Source organism: Xiphias gladius, chromosome 11 (assembly GCF_016859285.1).
Source record: "Xiphias gladius isolate SHS-SW01 ecotype Sanya breed wild chromosome 11, ASM1685928v1, whole genome shotgun sequence".
NCBI lineage: Eukaryota > Metazoa > Chordata > Actinopteri > Istiophoriformes > Xiphiidae > Xiphias > Xiphias gladius.
Window position 1 is genome coordinate 14,052,863 of NC_053410.1, and position 22,683 is coordinate 14,075,545.

A 22,683-nucleotide genomic window follows, 5' to 3' on the forward strand; every position below is an offset into this window, starting at 1 on the left:
TGAAAAAGCAGTAGTTCCTTTACTAAAGACTACATTTAGTATAAGAAAACGGCAGAATCTCAAAAGCTAAATGGCAAACAATAAATCTGAGACTGTTTCTATAATGGTTACTCAAAGTATTCACAGTTTCATCACTTTAAACCTATCAGAACTAATTCTGTGGGATTATTTAGACATGTATTTAGCTTCATAGATTTGCCAAGTGTGAATTCTTTAAAAAAAGAAATCAGTTGTTATTACTGTATCTTAGTTAAGATTGTTGTGAATATATTAATATTTCTGACATTGGTGGGAGTAGACATTTTGGCTGAGATGCTTTAAAAAGGCAACAAAGAATTCTGTTAACATGTTAATAAAGTTTATTTTCTGTAGTTGGCATCGGCTATTAAAAGTATTTTTAACCATTAAAAAAAATAAACAAACATGCACACACAACACAAATTCCTTACAGTAAAATTTTGACAATAAATCAACAAACAAGAAAATATGTGTCTTGAAATAATTGACAAAGTTCATTTAATAGATCTTTTTCACTGAAAAAAATGTACATGTCACAGTAGGAAAAGAACAGGTGTAAATAATAAAATGAATGATGGCTGCATTCCATTTAGCGGCTTCAGTTTCGGGGTCTTGGTATTGTGTGTGCTGGCTGACTGTCACACTGAGTCAAACGGAGTCATCATTAATGTTATTAGAAACACCAGTGCTTTTCCCACTATGGCCAGTTTGCTGTGAAAATGGCCCACTGCAGTTTTACAATAAATACAGTAGGTAACAAAATAAGGGCTGAGAAACCTGAGTACTAGCTGCTGTATTTAAACTGAGTAGATTTTGAACATTGCATAGCAATTAGTTTTACTGTAACTAAAGACGGCAAATGTTCATGACAATGTTTCATGTCCCAGACACTGCCAACACTGAAAAATAAATAAACCAGTGGGGAGCAAGGGAAACATGAAGCAGTTATTCTAACTTCCTGGAGGAAAAAAAACCAAAAACAAAACAAAAAAAAACATTTTGGCCTGTTTCCAGCTGAGGATGATTTCTCAGAATAATACCACACATACGGTACATTCAGTCAGCTTCTCAGTTACCCAGACTGGGTGAAACAAACGTTGACACTAATAAATCAACTATTTTTAACAAATGAACATAGCTGGAAGAGATGGATGTAAAAATGTCCCCAAAAATAAACACAGGTTGTGGTAGGTACTAAACTGAAGTATGTAACACACGTACGAACTGCATTTTTACACAACTGAATAACTGAAAACAGTGGTACAGCGACAAGTAATTTACATGCCATTTTGATATCAAGTTATTTTCCAAAATATACGTACATTAAATCAATATTTTGTGTGTTTTGCAGCACTAGCTAAAGAGTAGACAAGGCTTAACAAACTTTGCAATCACTTCTAAAATGTTTTTCATTCAAAAATATACAATTACTGTTTGTATTAACAATGAAACTCAAGGGTTAGGGATGGAGGAGGGCAGGAAAATAGTGCAAATGAGCTTAATATTAAGGCAATAGCTATTAAAGCACTGAAAACAAAACATTCTATGACACTAAATCACATGCCCCTACCTGGTTATGGGGAGAAGTTTGTCTTGTCACAACCATATTCTCAGTCTCCACCTTAGTACACTCTGTGTTACCAGCCTCTATATGCTCATCCATCATGTGAGACTCCTCGTGTACTTCAGGCTCCTTCTCTGGCATCTCTTGGCTCAAATCCCCAGGCACTGGTTCTATTGCCTCTTTTGTTTTATTTTTGTCATCCATTGGAACTTCTCCTCCTGTTTCTCCTAGCTTGACACCCAGTTTCATTTCCTGCTCTTCTGCCTCCTCTTCTTTCTCCTCCCCCTCATCCTCAGCAATCATTACAGCTTCATTCTCTTCAGTTTCACTGGTTTCCTCTTCTTGTTCAACCTCCTCCATCACGGTGCCCTCTCCATCGTTATCCATATTGTACTCTTGTTGGCTACTGATCAATGTATCCACAGGCCGAGGTTGCCAATAATCATACAGCTTGCCCTAAGGGAAGAAAATATACCAATGCAAATGAGGATCATAAACTTGTTGATTTTTATTGGAAGACTTTTCAGAAACAGAGCCTATTTTAAATGACTACTGCCATTATCTTTTAGAAGACAAAGTAAAGAAAAAAATGATGCAAATAAAGAATTCATATGAGAGTGCATGACTACTGTACATGGAGAGGCCTGGTCCTCTGAAGCAGCATCTGCCACTTGGTGTAGATCCTGGCCACTAGATCCTTTACCTGGAAGAAGATGAGGAAGGTAGAAGTTGTCAAACAGGCCCTGTTCCAACCTGTCATTAACATGTTCCTTGGGTGAGATGCATGTTAAGATTAACGTACCACACTGCTTCTAGAGAGCAAAGGGTAGTATAAATCATTGGCGGCCACGGCTGCATCTTGATACCAGGTCAGCCATGATTTATTACTGTCATTGCTACTGACACTGATTAAAAAGTTAAATCACTTTTACATATTCACATAGTTAAATAGAAGCACCGCCCAGTTTCTGAGAGTTATCTGAGTAAAATAAAACAGGCAGCCTGAGCTGCGACAGCATATTCAGCAGTTAAGTGCTGTGCAAAAACATCCGACTTTGACAGAAAAGGGACAAAACAAATCAATTCAGAGCTGAAACAATTAGTCAATTAATTGACTAGGGAATTTATAAAAGAGATGTATCAGCGACAATTATGACAATTGATTAATTGTTTAAGTCATTACTTAAGCAAAAATGCCAAAAATTGACTGGTTCGAGGTCCAAAAAAATGTGAATATTTGCTGGTTTCCTTAGCCTTCCTCATGCATTTTTGAGCATTTTCTGGCATTTTTAGATGATTAATTAAGAAAATTAGCAAATTGATAATGAAAATTAATTTTTTGTTGCAGCCCTAATGCCATTCTTTACAGAGGCATATTTGATGTTTTTAAATCCAATATTTGAAAAGTAAAAATGATAGTTTTTCCAGGATTCAATTCTTAAATTGTTGCTTAGAAGTTAAATTTTTTTAGTCATTACTGATTTGCTACACTTGTTGGGTAGACAAAATATACATGCACAATATTTACTAAAACAGTCCACAAACAAATGTGTTTACCTGATATTGAACTACTGTCTGTATCAGTAAGACCCTCCCTACCTGCGAAGGGAATTCCCACTAACATTCCAAAGTGTACAGATATTCTATTGCTCTGCAGGGGTACTTTGATTGTGCAGACTGGTCCGTCTTTCATGACTCGTCTAAAAGAATTGATTAACTAAATTTTGCGGTATGTAGCTCTATAGTGTTTTTGTGTGGACAGTGTAATTCCTATGAAGGTTGTTTACTTTTACCAAATTACCAAGCCTTGGGTCTCTAAGAAATTGAAAGGTTTAGGAAAAAACTACTTATGCTTTAATTAGGAAGAAAATTTGCCTCAAAATTGAGAGGTCCAAACACAAATATAGAAAGAAAATTGAGTGCAGAATTATTAGTTAAGACCCGAAGTCTGGATGGAATAGCATAAATTTAATGACATCCACACAGTAAGTGCAATATGGTCTCGCTGCATGGTGTTACTTCAGATGAGCAGCAGGCAGATGACTCAAAAAGCTTTTACTAGAGATTTAACAAGGATTTTGATTGGATTTTTGTGAAAAGGCAATTACATGCGTGAACTTAAACAAAATGACCTAAGACCAGCTGCTCTAATCTCTTTGGTGATGGAAGACTTTGACAAACTGTTTAAAGTATATGGAGGTCCCCAACAGCAATTATATGCTGTTATTCATTGACCTTTCCTCAATATTCAGCACAATCCAGCCGAAGTGCTTCTTTGTAATTGCATTATAAATGTAAATTTCATTGACTGGATAGTGGATTTCTTGACGAACAGGTCCCAGTGTGTCAGTGTTAATAGTGTATTCCTCCACAGACTCTACACAGGAGCGTATTCATTCTTATGTGTAACATTCTTCGTATCTTGTACACAAATGTATCTAAAGCAACAGTAACAGGCACATTTTGATATTTGCTGATGATAAAAAGTCTGAACATGGACCAGTTGTTGATGATTGTGTGTCTTGGTGTCATGAACTTTATATCATGATAAATGTTCCAAAAACAAAAGACATTTTCCTTGAATATTACATTGTTCCTGAGGGAACAGTCATTAATAACAAGCGGTCTGTAAAAAAAGGTCCAGTAATGTTTGTTCTCTCTCATCTCCAGAGTTTAACTTCTTTCCTTCAGGACGCTACTACGGTCTGCCTAAACCAAACAGAGCACTAGACTCTCTCTTACACCTGCAGCCATGAAAAGGCAAACATCTTTCAAAGATGTTTCTATGCTGCTTGTGGATCAGCATCAAAATAAACACAGTTGCACACAAATAACTCAAATTCCTTTTGAAATCATACTCACCTTGCTCCGGTAGAGACATTTCTCGCTTTCTCTGATGTCACACTTAACATGTGTTTCCAGCTCAGAGCACAGACGCAGCAGCTGCTCCTGAGAGCCAAGAAGGTAAGTCAACATTAACAGTCTCATTGGCAAAAGGATATTGCCATTCAGACATTTATAACCCCCAGTTCCCCCAATATAAGAGCCCAGAAGGAATGGGAAAGAATTGAGAACAAATCATACCTTCTGATGGGCTGGGAAGAACTGAAAATTGGAAGCTTCATTTGCCAAGGTAAGAAGGCTATAGCATAGGTAGTAGGACTGAAACACATTGATAAATGGAAAGAAATTTGCATCAGAAAAAAAACAGAAAATCATGTTTAATCCACTTACAAAAAAAAACATTTAGTTAGGTTCATGTGAATATAAGATCCTCTATTTACACATAAGAGAACTAGACATGAAAAACAAGACAAGAAAAATCCAACATGAATTTTAGGTGGGAACATTTTGAAGTTTAAGGCATTAACCCAGTGCTCACCTGTTGGTCTAGGGTGGCCATGTCCTCTTCTTTATCTTTCTGACTCCTGCTGGAAGAGCTCAGCATGCCCCGGAGGAGGGTAGAGGGTTGCATACAGGGAAGGTACGGACTCAGCTTAGAGAGCTAAGCACCACAGAAAACAGGACATTCATTACATTGCAATAGTCATTTAATGATTTCAAAAAACTCTACAAGGTGACTTCACATATTTCAAGTGCTCTCATCTAAAGGAAATTGTCTAGGTTTAGATTACACTGAATCAGATTACCTGAAACTCTTTTTCTGTAGGTCTGTAAGTGCAATTTCCATCTAACAGCTTAGAGATCATAGACAGACTCAGATGTCGGCGCAGCTGCCTTTACAAATAAAATAAAGAATATTTGGTGTATTATTACAACAAACAATACAATAATTCTAATATCTACAAATAATTGAGAGAAGCTGATCAGATAGAAAAGGAGAAAGATAAAAAGACCTACTTTCCACGTGTGTTGTCAGGCAGCAGTTGAACTAGCAGGCACATGTTGTGGTGGTCAGCTGTCAGATCAGTAAGGGCCAGACAGATTCTGGGCAGCTAAAGAGGTTTTAATTAAACAATAAGTAATTGACTAGGTAAACAAATTCCCACGAGGAAACAGGACTATAGTGCAGATTTTAATCATTGGACATTTGGAATTAAAGGTCAAATACAACAGCAAAAACACAAACTTATTCTGTAATGGTAATATAAACTGTGTAATAAATTCTCACTGTATGTCTGAAATTTCAGAAAATCAAAGAATCAGAGGCATGTATGCACTGACCATAGTGTCCCAGTCCCTGATGCTGTTGACAATTTTATACTGTAGTGGGAAAAGTTCCACATTGGACTGGAGGATGAGGTGTGTGTCCAAGCCCATCCTTCCCACCACAGTCAGCAGCAACAGCAGCTCGTCGTCGCTGTACGCCCGTGGACACAGACCCAAACAGTAAGACAGGTACTGCAAACAAGAACAAGAAAAACGAACAAGTAATGAATGATCTGAAAGGTGAATTTTTGTTTTCTTTGCCGAACTCTGATATAGATGAGAGTAAACTGTTCCCAATAGACATCGGTTTCCTATTGCGTCTCACCTTCAAGATGTTGTTGCAGTTGTGTTCTGGGAAAGTACTCTGCTCCTTGTTACTGGAGGGGCTCTCACTTTTAATATAGACATCCTCCCTTCACAAACACAAAGAAATTCAACTGCATGAAATTAAAAAGATATAAACTATTTCCAAAATAGAGACAATCTTGCGATGAGATCGCACCAGCCACGACGCCCGTTAATATGTTGACGTTCCGACCCATGAGTACTCAGTAGTCACTGATCCATTATTACATGAGTACTCGATAGACATGGGTCAGACCACACTCATCTTTGAACTCCGCCTTCATTTTGATCTCAACTACAAACCTGTAAAGTTTTGTGACTGTATCTTGCACGGTTGGGACGCAATCATAGTGAAAAATTATCTGTCCACAGACAGACAGACACCTGATAAAGTACTCAAAAGTGCCTCAGTGTAGTTCCCACTACAGTAGGTAACTCCACCGGTACCACATTTTCCCATGATAATATACACACAAACACAACAGTTGAAAACAATACCAGCCACGCTGTTGTGTCTGGTAATAAGAAGTTTTTAAATAAAAGCAAACAAAATGAATGAATGATCCTTCACATAAGAATGCTACTTACAGCAAATCTCCTTCTGTGAATGGAGGCTGCAGATTCTCAAAAGGGAAGAGAGTAACAAACGCAACTCCCATATTCATCAAGACCAGTGTCAGATCAGCCAAACTGGGAACCCACACTTTAAACTGCTGACTTCCATTTTTCACTGAGGAAGAAAGCACACAGAAAAAAAAACAATTTAAAAATTGTTCATATATCTAAACAACTTGTAGTGGGGAAATACCAAAAGCTTGTGGGTGGGGGGAACGCTGACCTATCTGATAAGCAGCAGTGCAGGCGATGTCACAGAGGGCCTGTAGTATCTTTTCAGATACCATCCTCTCACTATGGACTGACATCATCTGACAAGATCATCAAAGAATAACCGTCAATGCTCAGACATTTAGACAAAAATCACTGCTAACATGCTACAGGTGTGTGTGGGGCCCACCTTGAATAGGAAACGGGTAACCCGAGATGGACAGGGTGAGTGACAGTCATAAGCTTCCTGCAACAATCCAATATTCACATGCAATCTCAGTTGAGCAGGACTGGACCTGATAGAGAAAAGAGGATGTAAGTGGTGAGAGAAAGATTAGAGGAATTAATTATTTAGCAAAACTAAAGGTCTAAAGCTTTTCAAATGGCCATTAGAGGCTGCAATGTTCAAAAAAAAAAAAGCCACAGCACAAAGTGCTGGATGGAGCTAACAACTAAAAACAAATGTTGGTCAGTGGTAAATTTTTAGCTGATGCTGACCCTAGACAAAAGGTCAGAGGGTCACCAAAATAATTTAGAATCATTCCCTGGGGACAATGAGTACCCGTATCAAATTTAGTAATTTGTAGTCAAGATATGTCGCTCTAGACCTTCACATGTACACACAAAGCACAGCTTACCAAAGAAGCGTTTTCTGCGCTGTCCCCTGAGGATTGACCATGCATTGTCTAAGCTGCAGTGTATCCTGGTTGAAGATTCGGCCAAATTTCTCCAGGCTGAACACTACTTCTCCTGGAGGCACTTCCCTGATTGCATTGGACATCAGCGAGTAGCGCTGCAGGAATTCCCTGGGAAATAATTTACAACAAAACAAAAAAATGCAGAATAAAGGTTATCAACTGTGCAAGGACAGTGTCCCATTGACAAGGTATAATGTGTCTATGTGCTTCCGCATCCCTTACTGTTGTTCGGTGGAGATGCCCTCCTTCTGGTTCTCCTCAGCCTTCTCGTACTCAGCTATTCTCAACAGGTCCTCTTTACATGCAGTTAGAAGCTGTGTCTCAATCTCTTTAGCTCTGGTAGATAAAAAGAATGTAGAAAAAGTTAACTCCTCTCATATACAACCACTGTAGCTCAAAATAAAAAGATCATGGGAGTGAAAATTTCTAAATAATATACTTTTTATTGGTGTTGATTTCCTGTAGCATCTGATCAAGGTTGTTCTTGTAGAGGCCTGGCTTTGTGGTGGATGGCAATGGCTGTTGTGGGAAACACAACAGATGACATTTAACATCCAAACAGAGACATGGTCGACTTTTAGTGATCCTTGAGCTCAACAAGTTGATTATAATACATTAATTATTTTATGTAAAATAAAGACAAGCCCTTTGGAGCTTACAGTTTTGAACTGACTGCTGTGATGTCCAGGTGTACTAGGCTCTGAGAAGGCTCCCTTCTCTGGTGTATCAGGAGGCTTGGTAACACGCTCCATCATCTCCTGCAAGGAAAGCAGCTGCTCCTCCTCACTGCTATGAGAGCTCTGGGTTAGATCCACATCTAATGCAAAGCTCAGGCCTAGGTCCAGTTCAACATCTATGGGATCCTCTTCATTCACCTGCTTTCTACTCACTGCACTTGCCGGCCTCTCCAGTGGTGGAGACAGAGAACAGTGGGATATGGAAGTTTGTTCCGAGGCAGCAGTGTCAGTCTCTAAAATCACAGTGTAAGGGTGGAGAGATGTGCGTTTTTCATCTGATTTAACACTCTCTTCCTTAGGCTGCCTAACTGACGAAGTGATGGGACTGTTTTCGAGTTCCCCGTCTTTGGAGCAAAGGGGAATTATGTTTTCAAGTTTTACCCGCTGTAAAGCTACAGTTGGCAAGAGTCTTTGTGGGTTATGTGCTGAGGAAGAGACTTTGGTTTCGACTGCATGAGGAGAACCACCTACTTTGGAGTTCTGCGTGTTGTGACACGAGGATCCAGTAACTGGAGTACTGGAGCTGATTGCAGTTCTGGAAGAACAACTTTTTTCTGAGGTGGGTGATTTAATTGTTCCCCCATCTAGCTTGAGCTTTTCAGTCTTATTTGCTGGACTGACTACATAAGTTATGGGATCAGGGGTGAAGAGCTCATCTGTACCATTAGGCATTACTACAGGTTTTCGTGGGCGGGCAGTTTTATTCTGTTTTACCTTACAACAGCTCAGAGAACCTGAATTTGGTTTTGAGGTGGATTTGGGAGTGCTATTGTCCATCTTTCTGCTCTCCTCAACCTGATTACCTCTGCTCAGGGTCTTGGCTTGTAAGACTGAGGTACCACAGTGTGTATGACCAGAGTGGTGGCTGCCTATCTGAACATGAGATAAGCTACTAGTGTCCCTCTTGGGAACCTCAGGGGATAACAAAGTGCTTGATTTATTCCTTTTATCATTCTCCTCGCTTCTTCTCTTCAAACTTTCTTCAACAGGCGTTAAGGGTGATTTGAATTCTTTTAACTTCACAATATGATTCTGACTTAATTTTATATATGCCTGCTTTGCCCCCATTGATGGTTGGCTCTTTATGCAAAGTTTGGATGACAGTGATGCACAGGATGACTGGGTGGGCTTAAATTTAGATGACAGTTCCAAGCATGTAGACTGTCCACGTGCTGGCTCCGTGCACAGATCTGTGGTTTTGGGCAACAGTTCCGAGACTGAAGAATGCGTCGGTGACGGCACTAGTGATTTGCTGACTAAGTTGCCGACGGTGGGTTTAGGTGTCTGTACTTTAATAGAGTTTGCACCCTGAAGAGACAGTTTCTTGGCATTGTCATCACAGTCCTCCAGTTCCTTGTGCCTCTTTCGTGATGAGCGATTCAAGTCCACTGCTGGTGACGAAAAAAGATATAAATATATTATTATATATTTTCTTTTACCAATCACTTAAATCATTTTTAAGAAACCAAAAACAAACAAAACATTTTACAGTTTTAGGTTTTCAAATGAAAGAATTAGCTGCTTTTCAGTGTGCTGTGTTTTAGTAAATTGAGGCTCTTTCGCCATTAGATTGTTGGTCAGACAAAACAACACATCTGATGACATCACTTTGGGCTGTAGAAAATTGTAATGGACATTTTTCACTGTTTTTTGATGCTTTACAAATCAATCAAGAGAATAATCGGCAGATTAATTGATAATGAAAATAATCGCCAGTCGCAGCCCTGATATGTGCCATGGAACAATTCAAGCATTAAAAATACAAGATGACAGATTACAGCTTTTTGAGTAAGAAGTGGACAAGTGGGAGAATGAGTTGTCAGAATCTGCATGTGACTAGTGCGACCACTAAAAAAAAGAAAGAAATAATAAAAACAATTCTGAAGAAGGCAGTGTGTACTGACCATCAGGCTTCATAATTGAATTTTCTGTTCATTATTCTAATAACTACAGATGGAAAAAATGCTCATTTACTTATCTGTGTATAAATTAAGTAGATGAGTAAATTTCTTTGACAATATTACCTGGAATTAACTTTTCACTTGAAGGTGTTCGTTTATGTTGCTGGTCCTGAAAAAGAAAGCAAAATGACTCCTTAGGAAAAGCAGGTTTCCAATGTTAATTTTCAATACTACTATACCTTTCAACTGAAGACAGAGCTACATCTGGATCATATGCCCAATACTTTTAAAAACAACTAGCTGTTACTGTTCACACTTGCATGTTTACAAGAGAAAAACAGTTATATAACTATTAGTAAACTGACTTACTAAACACCTGGCAAATGCTTTTTAACTTTTCTAAGACTGACCAACCAACTAGCTGTAGTCTGTTCCAGACCTCTAAATCACTGCTAAAATATGACTGCTGTGTCTCTAGCTGGAAAAACAACCAGGCCAATCAGAGCTTTCTAGGCAGGATTAAGAATGGGGATGTCATCTTCCTGTGACAGACACAGAAAAATGGCGACAAGCATCAATGAGATCAACACAGCTATACATGTTGTTGTAAGCCAACTTACACAAATAAAGACTTAAACTGTCATATTTCTTTGATTGTCATGACATACATTAAATGAACTGCTCCAAACAACCACTATCAGCTTCTGTGTTGATTGACACTGGTAGAATGAATACATCCCTTTCTTCTGATTGGTTAGCGGCAAAATAACAATACCTCCCAAACAGAAAACAGCTAACATGACACTGATGTCAGACTGAATAATGAGGTGAACCAAAATGGCAATTCAGTCTGCTTATAAGGCTAAATCACCTGCATCTTTATTTTAAAACTCCTACAACAAAGGCTGAGATCACGACACAAGCAAGAATTACTTTGCCTCACACCGTGTGAGATGGCCCTCAGCCATGAAGAGGCAAGAGGCAGTTCAAAATCTTTAACCAAAACCCTAACTGAACTTGGTGTGATTAAACATTTAACAAACTTTACCTGGCAAGGGGCTACAGGGCTGTGCATAAGGGGTAAACTGGAACCACTACTTCTGTCAGATGATTGGGTACCCGGAGAAGGCTTGTAGCCCCGTGGCCAGTGGTTGTAACCAGGACTCCAGTGCTCTGAGTCTGAGAGGGGCCGTGGGTAAACTTCTTGAGCAGCTCTGGTGTAGAGTGATGGGGTCACAGGGGGCCTGTGCAGCTGGGCAGTAGGTATGGGACTCCTCACATCGCTGGATCGAGCCTAACAGAGGACGTGTTAAGAGCCACAACAATTCAGCTTCACGACTGCTGTGGTATAGGTCATAAACGAGACACTTTTAATAAAACTCGGGTTTCACTAATGGCCATGTTAAAAACAAGAGAGAAAAAAAAAAGAGAAAACAATACCTTGTTTGATTCTTGACTTTTTGCTGCTACTGAATAAGACGTGACCTTGGGTTCGGTTACTTGATCTCTCATGAGTTGGAAAGACGGGGTGTGGTTGCTTAAATCCTTCATGAATTGAGGGGAAGCAGGGTGAAAGATAATGGAAGGCGAGGGCTGTGGCCTATTCGCTGAGGTATCAATGTCAGGATGGCAAACTGGAACAAGATTTGATGAGCAGAAAGGCCCAGGGGGTTGAGCAGAGTGCTGTGGAGGACCAAGTCTGTCATTTGTTGTGTGACAAGGACTATTTGTTGGCGTGCCAACGCTAGTTTTGATGCCTCGAATAAACTCTGCTGAATGGATAGGTCCCAGGGGATGAGGAGAGTGCTGAGGTGGACCCAATCTCTCCTTGTGGCACAGCTCAGGGCCTTCAAGTGGCAACACTCTCCTGGCTGGTGGGTGAGAAAGCCGGTTAGGCTGAGAGGGCTTCATTGGAGTCTTGTGGTGAAAAGATGTGAAATGGGATAGGGAGCGCTGCTGGAGTGCGAGGTCCCTCCCTAAAACACAGAAGAAACATGACAAAACGTGCCATTGAGTGCTCAAGTGTGAACACGATTGAACATGTTGTCATTTCAGAGTCCATGACCCCTATAGCTGTGGCTCAACTGTTAGTCTTGTGACATTTTTCTTTGTAATGCTCCCTGACACAAGGAGGTTCTTCTTGTTACATTATTTTAGCAGAAACACTTCCAGCATTTCTTCGGTGATATATACCCTGTCACTATAAATAAATGCTCATACATCATTTTATATCTGTTTTGAATTTGCTCCAGCAGGAAGGCAATGCTTAAGATTCTGCCTTAAATGGAGGTGAAATTTGCTGCATTCATGGTTTTCCATGCAACAATGCACATTGAAAGATTTTGACAGTCATGAATTTTCTAATCCTATACCTATATATTTAACTTACCTCCATGAAGACAATTTACAGCATTTGAGAGAGAAACTGATCCAGGGCTAATTCAAATATTAATCTCGACAGCATATATGATAAACTCAACTGACATATACAATGACAGGGGTGTGTTTCAGTAACACAGACTAAACATGTCTACTGGCCAGGCAGGTCAAATAAAAGTAATCTATTTGCAGTATCTTACCACGTAAATAAACAATTCTAGTATTTTGTCTACACTCACTGACATAAATGGCATGGACACTATAAGAAACACCTCTCATTATAACGCAGTTCAATTCACCAGCCTTTAACGACTCTCACAAACAGTTTCAACCAAAAAAAAAACAAGCATTACAACATTCGCGAAGGTAGGATTTATAGCAGGGTTGTTGTATTAGAGGTGCAGCCAATAAAAACAAATAGCTATGTTTAAACACTGATAGTGTCGCTCCCTTTCCTTTACTAGCTACAGAGTAAGTTAAAGTGCACCATAGACGAGACGACAGTATTGCAACTCAAAAATAAGAATTAGAACTTAATTAGATAAAAGAACCAAGGTGTCGCAGACGCATCGAAGCTAGCTCGAGTTGTCCTACCACACCAGACAATAAGCAGACACCTGCCAGTAGCTACCAGTCACAGCATGCTACGTCAACGACAGCACCAGTTCAGCAGCAGTAAATACTATGAAGCTTCAGCGGGTTAGCCTTAACATTACATTATTGTTGTGCTGTGCCCTTTGAAAATCTCAATCACAAACAAACGTGGCGTTACCAAAGTAACACAACGATTCTAGCAAATAGAAAAATAGCTAGGTGATGCTAGCCAGGAAACTGACATTAAGGACGTGTTTACATAGTTTGTTAACAACATGACAGTGCTATTAGTTCCTTTACTTCATTGTGCTAGGCTCGCTTTCGAAACTAACATTGACAGCCTCGCTCACAGCTTGAAGAAAAATTATAACAGCAGTTATTAAGAAATTTTAATTTTGGCAATTCGTTGTTTCCGGGGGTGCTTTGTTTAGCTAGCCGACTAACGCTCAATTTAGCATTGGAGTGCAAGGTTTTCTTACCGGGTGTTCCTTGGTTTTCTGTTGTTTTTCTCATGTTGAGGATTGGAGAGGCTGTCCATTAACACAGACATCGAATATAACCGACGGTGTTAGAGTTCCAATATTAAAATCATCTCAGCAATTAGAACTTCTCCCGCCCGCAGCCACAGCAACCAACGTTACACGCAATGCATTGTGGAACTTGGAGTCCAGCAGTATGTAGTTTGGATAATCGAGATATTTCACCGAAATGCACAAAGAGTCTTCTTAACATGGAAAAAAAATTTGTGCGACCTTTTAATATTTCCCGAGGCTTTTTATATTGTCACCTTCAGGTATTTACAAAATCTGACTGATTTTATATGTTGATGGTTGTTTTTAAATTTCATCAACCAAGTGAAGATCATTTCTTATCATCTGTGATCTGCTTAAGCTGTTTTGGAGAATTGGTTTTGTTATTGTCAGATAAAGTTCCTTTTTGCATAATAAACAAGCTAATTTTATATTAGTTGTTTGTCAAAGAGGGGGAGTGAGCATTTCTTTAAAAATAAAATTATTTCACAATTACACAAATTACACAAATATTTTAATTATAATGTTAATATAAATAGGCCTGACCATCAATAATTTTTTGACTAAAAATAGACTAATCAAGTTACAGAGACCTGCCTAAATTTGGTCAGTAAGTAAATATGAGTTCAGTCAAATCAATAATTTGACCAAAAGCTAGACTTGATTTTAGCATGTAACTACAATCACTATGTGGAAAAGAAGAAAAAAAAAAGATATATACGTCTGATAACTATACAGTAGAAAATAAAAGGAACATAAAGACATGGAAAGACAAATATTAGATTTGCACATAAGTGTACATTTATTGCATCAGAGCTTTCAGGGTACATTTAACCAATACAGAGGGAATTACATTTATTAAAGAAAAATGAAAATACTGTAAAACGTATTTGGATATTCCATACACAGACTATTTGCCTATAACCACCACTGCTGCTTCACAAATGCTGTGAGGCCAGATGTGGGCATTTACTGTAGGCATAGGAGCTGGAGGCACATAAATACTATGACACCAAAAGGCAAAGAAAGATGAAAGGTGGTCAAAGAAAGTAACACAGATATTGGTTAAATTTAGACATTTTAATCTTCAGTTAATTATACTTCACAGTGATATTATAAAACTGATGGACTATAATCCAAAAAATGGATTTATCACTTATGTGATGCATTACTGATAGCAAGGTGGTGTTTGGCACCATTGAAATTGGACAAACTTGGTGAAACACAAAAAGAAAAATACAAGTTGTCAGACACAACACAGACAGCAACAACATACAAGGACACTTCACAAATACCAGTCATAGGCAGAGACGGTAAGAGGAAAGGACTGTTTAGCAATCCTAACTGTCCCGTCCCGCTCTCAAGAGATTGCAAAATTACATCCCTTCATCAATGGAATCCATCAATTAAATGCTTTGAAAAGTGAGATAAAAACAAGCTGTGCACCCTTTGCAGTGGTCCCTTTTATGTTAAAAAATAAAATACAAAAACTAAAATGGCCAGTGCGTGTATATATGATTAGTTAAAGATTAAAGTCTATTTTAAATTAAATTATACCAGACTACAATATCCCTAAGTCATTTGAAAAATAATAATGGTGTCCTGGGAAGGTTAATATGAAGTCAGTAAGATCAGACACGCATAGGTTTAACTTCCTTACCACTATCTGTGCATTTGAACCACAGTGTCTCACATAGATTTACAGTATAGGCTCAGGCAAACCAATGCCACAACCCCCCCAAAAAGGGAAATGTTTTAATTAGCAAAAGGGCTACTAATTAAATATTTAAATACGCAAATAAGAAACTGACTTTATCAGCAATACTCTCAATTTCAGTGGAATTGCTACCTTATTAAAAAGGTTAATATTAATGGACCATTTAAGCAAAAATTTATTTACAATCTCTTGAGAACTGTGGCTCTCTAGGCCATAATATATCCTAACCATTCACCATCCACTATCCCTGCACTGTACAAGTGGAGTTAGCCTACCTTTCACAACAAACTCCAGTGTATTCATCATGTATAACAATCCAAAATAAATTAGGGTTTAGGAAAAAACACTAATCTGAGGCCAGTTGTCTGGTACAAGCTATACCATCATACACAGAGAGGGTTTTTCTTTTGCTTTACTTCTTGGCTTTTCCCTGAGCAGCCACGGCTTCCATGGCTTTGCGTACAGTCTCCTCGTCTCCAAGGAACTGCATCGGCTTCACAGGTTTCAGGTTTTTGTCCAGCTCATAGAGGATGGGGATGCCTGTTGGCAGGTTCAGTTCCATGATGGCTTCATCTGACATTCCTGCAGGTGGCAAGACATACAAACAGAACAGTTGTATGATAATGGAATTGAAATTGCAGGTTGTTGTGTTCTGCAGACATGAGATCATTAAATCACTACAAATGTTTGTGGCATTCGCTATTTTTACCAAGATTCTTGAGTTTATATAGCATCTTTGGGATAGTTTAAGTAAATCAATCCATCAAATTTTTCTTCGACTTTTTCGGGGTCGGGTCGCGGTGGCAGCAGGCTAAGCAATGTATTCCAGTGTTCCCGTCCCCAGCAATGTTGTCTCCTCCTGGGGGATCCCGAGGCGTTCCCAGGCCAGACAGGATATGTACTCCCTCCAGCGAGTTCTGGGCCTGCCTCGGGGCCTCCTCCCAGATGGATGTGCCCGCAAAAACTCCAAAGGAAGGCACCCAGTAGGCATCCTAGGCAGATGCCCCAACCACCTAAGCAGCTTCGCCATTTTAAGTAAATGACAACGATAAATTGTATTTCAGCAAATTACTTGAATTTCCTTATGTCAGATGAGTAATCAGACTGAAGCACACAAAATTGTGACAGAGGAGATAGACCAAGCAAAAATAAATGTATGTCTGTATAATCTAAAATCTGACAAAAAATGGTAAATTAACTACCATTTCCTAGGTTTATTTTATGAAACAATTTACGGCACACTGGTCTTTACACTGGTTAATTCTCAATTACATCTCAGAAGTATGTACAATCCCTACCATTATTAAATACATTGAAATAAAACTTTATGACTTGTATTGGGAGTTAAGATGAGCTTTAAAAAGGGGCATCCCTGTGGCTTAGTAGTTATAACACTGACCATGAACCACCGTGTCTCCAGTTCAAATCCAACGGGGGACCCTTGCTGCATCTCCCTCTCCCCTCATTCTCTGTCATCTCTATTATCGCTATCGAATAAAGGCATTAAACAATTTTTTTTTAAATAGATGGGCTATAAAAACTGAACAACTCTTGAAAAAGCAGCACTCCATCGACTGTTTAGTAAGTGATGAGAATGATTGCCAACAGGACACTAATCACAGTGCCACCCACCCTCCAGGTGCTTAACAATCCCCCTCAGGCTGTTTCCATGGGCAGCGATGAGCACTCTCTTGCCCTGTTTGATCTGAGGCGCGATCTCGTCGTTCCAGAAGGGCAGTGCCCGTGCGATGGTGTCCTTAAGGCTCTCGCAGGAAGGAAGCTGGTCCTCGGTCAGGTCTGCATAGCGACGATCCTGCAGGGAAGACAATCACTATGTAAAATACATAATGGGCCCGAATAAAGACAAGTGAGAAATTCTGGATCTCTTTAATCTTCTTCCTCAGGAAGTTAATGTTAATGTAACACTTATTTGGGAAAAAAAGAGGCCCTGCTGTGAGGTAGCAGTTTGTGTCTTGTCGCAGTCATTCTGACTATAAATAAATGTTCAAATGTGAGATGTATTGATGATGAGATGTATTCATGTATTACACTATTAACACGCTGGCGATCACTTATCGCCTTAGTCATAATAACCACTACTGGCCAGTTATAGGGTTATTACACCTTACCGTCTGACTGCCTCTGTCAGTGCAGACAGACGGGATCAGTTTGTTTCTACCCTGACTGAACTTTGAACTTGGACCTTGCAGAACTCATTCTTGCCAGTCATATATTAACTCACCTTGGACATACTATTAGGTAATAGCATTAGCAAATAGTAAGGGACGACATCTCCGGTATGGCTTACAGATATCAGGTGCCCTGTTGTATGTGTAAAGCATTTGGATATCAAGCTGACCGTGGTGCAGACAAAAAGACAGAGACACGTGACCTTAAATCCACTGTTTTCCCTCTAAAAACTCCAGTCATTTCTGCTGATTTCATTCAGTCATGGTGACACAGCTGCTTTATTTGCCTGACTGCAGACATCTGTTGTAGTCATGCCTCCTCTTTGTTATGCCTGTATGGACTTAGTTGATCAACTTGGTCAATATGTACAAAAACCGTTTCTTTCCCCACAGGCCAAAAAAGCTCCTTGGTTGTGTGTATGTACTGTAGGTATCATATCTTACCTTGCTGATGATAGTGTAGTAGTCATGGCCTGGGCCCATGGGGGGAGGAGGAATGTCAAACGAGCGCCTCCAGATCTTCACCTGAGCCTCTCCGTGCTTGGCGGCTGTCTCTGCCTTGTTCAGCCCCGTTAGGCCTCCGTAGTGGCGCTCATTGAGCCGCCAGGTCCGATGCACTGGCACCCACATCTGGTCAATGCCGTCCAGAACCAGCCACAGTGTCCTGATGGCCCGCTTCAGCACGGAGGTGTAGCAAATGTCAAACTCAAATCCGGCATCTGTGCGAGTGAGAGACACAGGAGTTGAATGCATTTTGACTGCCACTGTTAAGAGATAATTCCGCTTGAATACTGCGACTGTTTTTTTAAACCTTGTTTAATTTGTAAAATTGCCTCACATTGCCTCCTGGCTACAACATGTCTGCACTTGTTGCATTAAGCATCATTTATAAATGATACCATGAAGAGGGTTAAGAGAAAGCAACTGAATCTCAAGCCTTACTGAAAATACAAGGAGTTACATTTAGCACTGCAGCTAACAACGGTTTTCACTATCGATTCATCTGCAGATTATTTTCTCGATCAATCGATTCTTTTTTGTTGTTCTATGAAATGTTAAAAAAAATAGTGAAAACAGCATTTACAATACAATTTCTCAGAGCCCAGGGTGATATCTTCAGTATGGTTTTTTTTTTTTTATTTTGGTCTGACTAAAAGTCCAAAACCTGATGATATTCATATTTCTGTAAAGCAAACTTTTGTGCAGGCTCAGGGCCTCTGATGACAGACTAGTGCACCGGTGGATCCTCGCTGAGGCATCACTTCTTCTGCACGTTTGCACATCTTCCACATGTCCCTGAGGGGGGGGGGATCTGTGGTCTGATGCAGAGGCGATTATGCAATCGCAGCCGTGCGTTGGCCGACAGCATGTCAGAGACATCACAGTGGATGGAGAGAGAAAAAGCAGCGACTCCTGCTCACCTTTCAGGGCCTGTCCACCTCGCTTCGCCTCCTTTTCCCCGGTCTCGCTCAAATCAGCGTCGAACCAGCCGCAGAACCGATTCTCCTGGTTCCAGTTGCTCTCTCCGTGGCGAATCAGCACCAATCTGTAGGCAGCCATGATTTATGATATTATGGCGCTGATATGAGTGAATGAAAATGATCAAACCGACCACTTTTTAAAAACGGATGCAAATGATGTTGAACTGGTAACTTCCGCCCCTCCAGAGAAGCAGACAGGTCCACTCGTTGCTGTCACATCGGTGAGGACTTTTATAACGTGGATTGGTTACTCCCCCACTTCCTGGTTTTTGCATCCAATAAGATTCCGCTTAAATACGTTTTTTTTTTTCAATTTTGATTTCTCAACCAATGACAGCGGTGGGCGTCAGCGACGGGGACTATTATTGACCTTCATACTGTGCATTGCACTTCAGTGACTTATATTGTGTTTCTCTGTTACACCATATCTATTTATCTGTCTATGTTCATGTGATTAAAAAAAAAAAAAAAAAAGTGAAAAAGTAGGCATGACTTTTCTTTATTCCATATTATACCCCTCAAGGATGTATATGAACATACTTACAGATTAAAGAAGACAAAAAAAAACCAGAGAAATAAAGTGTGTAGACATGGTCCTTTAAGCTAAGAACCAGGAGTCCTGTGAAAGCCTGACCCAACACGGCTGCAGGGACTATGACATCTGTGCTGCTTTGGTCGTGTCAGGGCAACATCATCAGTAAAACAAAGTCAGGTTTTTAGGTAAGGTTTGACCCATATGTGCGCGACCAGAAAGCTGTTTAGAGAATTTCTTTCCTCTCATCAAGTGAAACCGCTCAATGAAAACTATCCGTGATGACATTTCTGCGTCTTCTCTCTGTGTCCTCATCCAACTGTGGCATTTCTTCCTTTTCATCTCTAGGTGGTCAACATGGCCAGTAAAGCATTTAACTATAACTGTTGTAGTTGCAATAGCGCAGTAACTATAATAAAACTACACACGACCAGGAGGAGCACCGTGACCCTGGTGTAACAGGCATGTATTGTGTCTTTAGAGCGGTACAGAAGAAGTGAGGGGTCGAAGAGACCCAGGGCATTTTCAAGACAGGAGCAAATTTATAATCGGAAAAGGCGGCTGATATGAGAGATGGGAGGTGTCACATACTGAGTAACATGTTACAAAGCACTGTTGGGCTGTCGATTTGTCTCAGAAAGAGCAAGGTTTGACCAGGGACAGGTTCATAAGCAGATATGAGCAATATAAAGAACCAGCACTCAGACTTTTTTTTTGATTTGACCCATCATGGTGTTAGAGTCTGTAATGAAATGTCTGTTTACAGTGGATGTGTTCAGGGGGAAAATATGAGAAGCAAACTTTCTGTTCAATCAGTGAGACCGACTGGAAACAGTCGAATGCATGTTTTGTTTGACCCTGTTTCGCCACCTAGTGGATAAATTAAATCATTGTTTACAATCTTGAGCAGTAAGAAATTCTGTACATCTGATCACAGTGAAATGATACATTTAAATCTGTGCAGTTGTGAAATAATGAGCTAAAGACTTTAAACGTGTTGATATTTCAAAGTCCATCAGAAGCTGTCTTCGACTTGGACCTTTGGATGTCCTGCTCTTTTTCCTACAATTTTTCTTCAGAACTTTGGACATTGTTATTTTGACTTTATTTTTCTGGTGTTGCAACCAAACCATAATTCTCACAATGTAATGTAAGACATGTAATATGTTTAAAAAATGCAAATAGTTACTTTCTTTCCAATATCATTGTCCCAGACACTTTTTTTTGTTGTTTTATAACCAGAATAAATGAAGGGGATATGTAGATGAGAAAATATGCTTTTAAACGCCTGTGGCTATTTTTCCTTACAACAGCAGTGTGGTGTAACAGAGAGGAGTTGGGCTTCTGTGTGTGAAAACTGTGGGAAAAGTGTTGCTGGGAAACAGTTCAGAGCCATGCAAGCGATTATCAGGAACTCCATGATCCACGCTTGGAAGGAATGTTTGTTTTACTTCCCAGTGTGTGTCCGCTTACACTGCGCTAAAGATGCAGTAAAGAGTTTTTCTTTTGGAGAGTGCCTCACCTTGGATTTTAGTCATGGGGAAATTACTCATCACTTCTAATTCCCTCTTTAATATCATGTTTCGGTGAGGTAAAAATTGCACGTGTAAATGGGCTGTTGTTAACATAAGTTGCCAGTACAGGTCAGGAATCATTAAATGTCAGACAGGAAATGGGTGAATTCACCCACCCAGTGACCAAAAAAAAAAACACTCCCACTCGATTTCTCTCTAACTTTCTCAGACGCATTTTCACTCTGTAACACCCTCCCAACCTCTTGGCTAAAGATTGGCAGAGCGAAGGAAGCTGTGGTATTTTCAAGGCTCTATAAATAGCTATCATTATTTCTCACCACTGGTTGCCATTGCCTTCACCTAACACATGAACACTGTGTCCATTCAGAAGTATATCAGACTTTAGAATATTTAGAATCAGTAATGCCAGTCACCATGGTCGGAAACTATAAACCAGCCAGTGTCAGAGTCAGACTACATGGCCTGCACGCCTGGAACACTGTACCAATTCATGCCTTTACACAGACAGGAAATGTCAGTCTCAAATTCCTGCGGGGATCTTTACGTAAGGCATTTTTGCACATCCTCCCATCTCACTTCTTGTTTTTTTTCTCTGCACATTCACTTGTTCTGTCAGTCTCCATCTGTTTTCCCTGCCCCTCTACCCCGCTCCTCTGCAGCGGAATGTGCATCTCAGCAGTATCTGATGAAATTGTGGTTAACAGGGCATGGCTGTGTGCTTCTGCCTGTGTTTTCATGTTTCATGTGCGTACATGTAGCCTCCCAAATGGGATGGGAGACGAGAACTGTCAGCAGGAAAAGAGTCAAACACACTTGGGAAAGATAGGAGCACTTCCCCTTGGAAATGCCCACACAAATTCTGGGTGGGTAATTCCCAGTGGCAGTGCTCTATCCTGAGAAAGACTCGGCTCTTGCACTCCTGGACTATGAGTGGGTAGTCCAGGAGAGGAAGTATACACACCTGGTTCAGTAAACTCTGTAACACCAGGCTCTGGTCTGTGAGAAAGTCTTGCGAAAACAAGGCTGCTGAGATGAAAGTCTGGAGTGCGCATGGTAAAAAAAAAAAGTGGAGGGTTATAGTTTCAAAGTGTGGGTATTTTTTAAATATTACAATTTCCTGTTGAATAATGCAGAGCATATACAAGATCCCCAAATTATATAAAGGATATTTCAATTTTTTCAGGTCTTTCTTAAAATAATAGTGTTATTGACACAATGTAAGAGATTGGGGGCAAAACTCCCAGTCCTCAGTCTGTGCAAAAAATGTATTCCCAAGTTCAGCTGAAGTTTTTATAAGGCTTCAGCAGTTAGTCAAACCAAGAGGGTATCTTCCAAGGTACAAAAAACTTTCAAAGTGACGCATTTGACTGCTTGAGCCTCATGTTAGCTTCTGGTGGAACTTCTGAGGGCATTATTTTGCACCTAAGTACTTTGGATTTTGTTACATTGGAATCATTTTAGACACAGA

The 22,683-nt window shown here is 39.9% G+C and overlaps 2 protein-coding genes across 2 annotated transcripts; both read right to left on the reverse strand.

The window, feature by feature from the left end:
• Positions 1-301: 301 nt before the first annotated feature.
• On the reverse strand, positions 302-13,889 carry slf2 (SMC5-SMC6 complex localization factor 2). Its single transcript, XM_040139691.1, has 20 exons — positions 13,711-13,889; positions 11,699-12,234; positions 11,307-11,552; positions 10,382-10,427; positions 8,280-9,748; positions 8,060-8,139; positions 7,843-7,956; positions 7,561-7,728; positions 7,113-7,218; positions 6,936-7,023; positions 6,686-6,827; positions 6,078-6,165; positions 5,768-5,944; positions 5,444-5,538; positions 5,233-5,320; positions 4,965-5,087; positions 4,667-4,744; positions 4,445-4,531; positions 2,217-2,285; positions 302-2,038 (listed from the first exon to the last, which is right to left on the reverse strand). The coding sequence occupies exons 1-20, from the start codon at positions 13,742-13,744 to the stop codon at positions 1,562-1,564; spliced, it is 4,311 nt and encodes a 1,436-aa protein (XP_039995625.1). The 5' UTR covers positions 13,745-13,889; the 3' UTR covers positions 302-1,561.
• Positions 13,890-15,489: 1,600 nt separating this feature from the next.
• LOC120796835 (phosphoglycerate mutase 1-like) lies at positions 15,490-19,400 on the reverse strand. Its single transcript, XM_040139948.1, has 4 exons — positions 19,089-19,400; positions 18,112-18,386; positions 17,111-17,291; positions 15,490-16,060 (listed from the first exon to the last, which is right to left on the reverse strand). Exons 1-4 carry the CDS (start codon positions 19,225-19,227, stop codon positions 15,891-15,893), a joined length of 765 nt encoding a protein of 254 aa, XP_039995882.1. The 5' UTR covers positions 19,228-19,400; the 3' UTR covers positions 15,490-15,890.
• Positions 19,401-22,683: the final 3,283 nt, after the last annotated feature.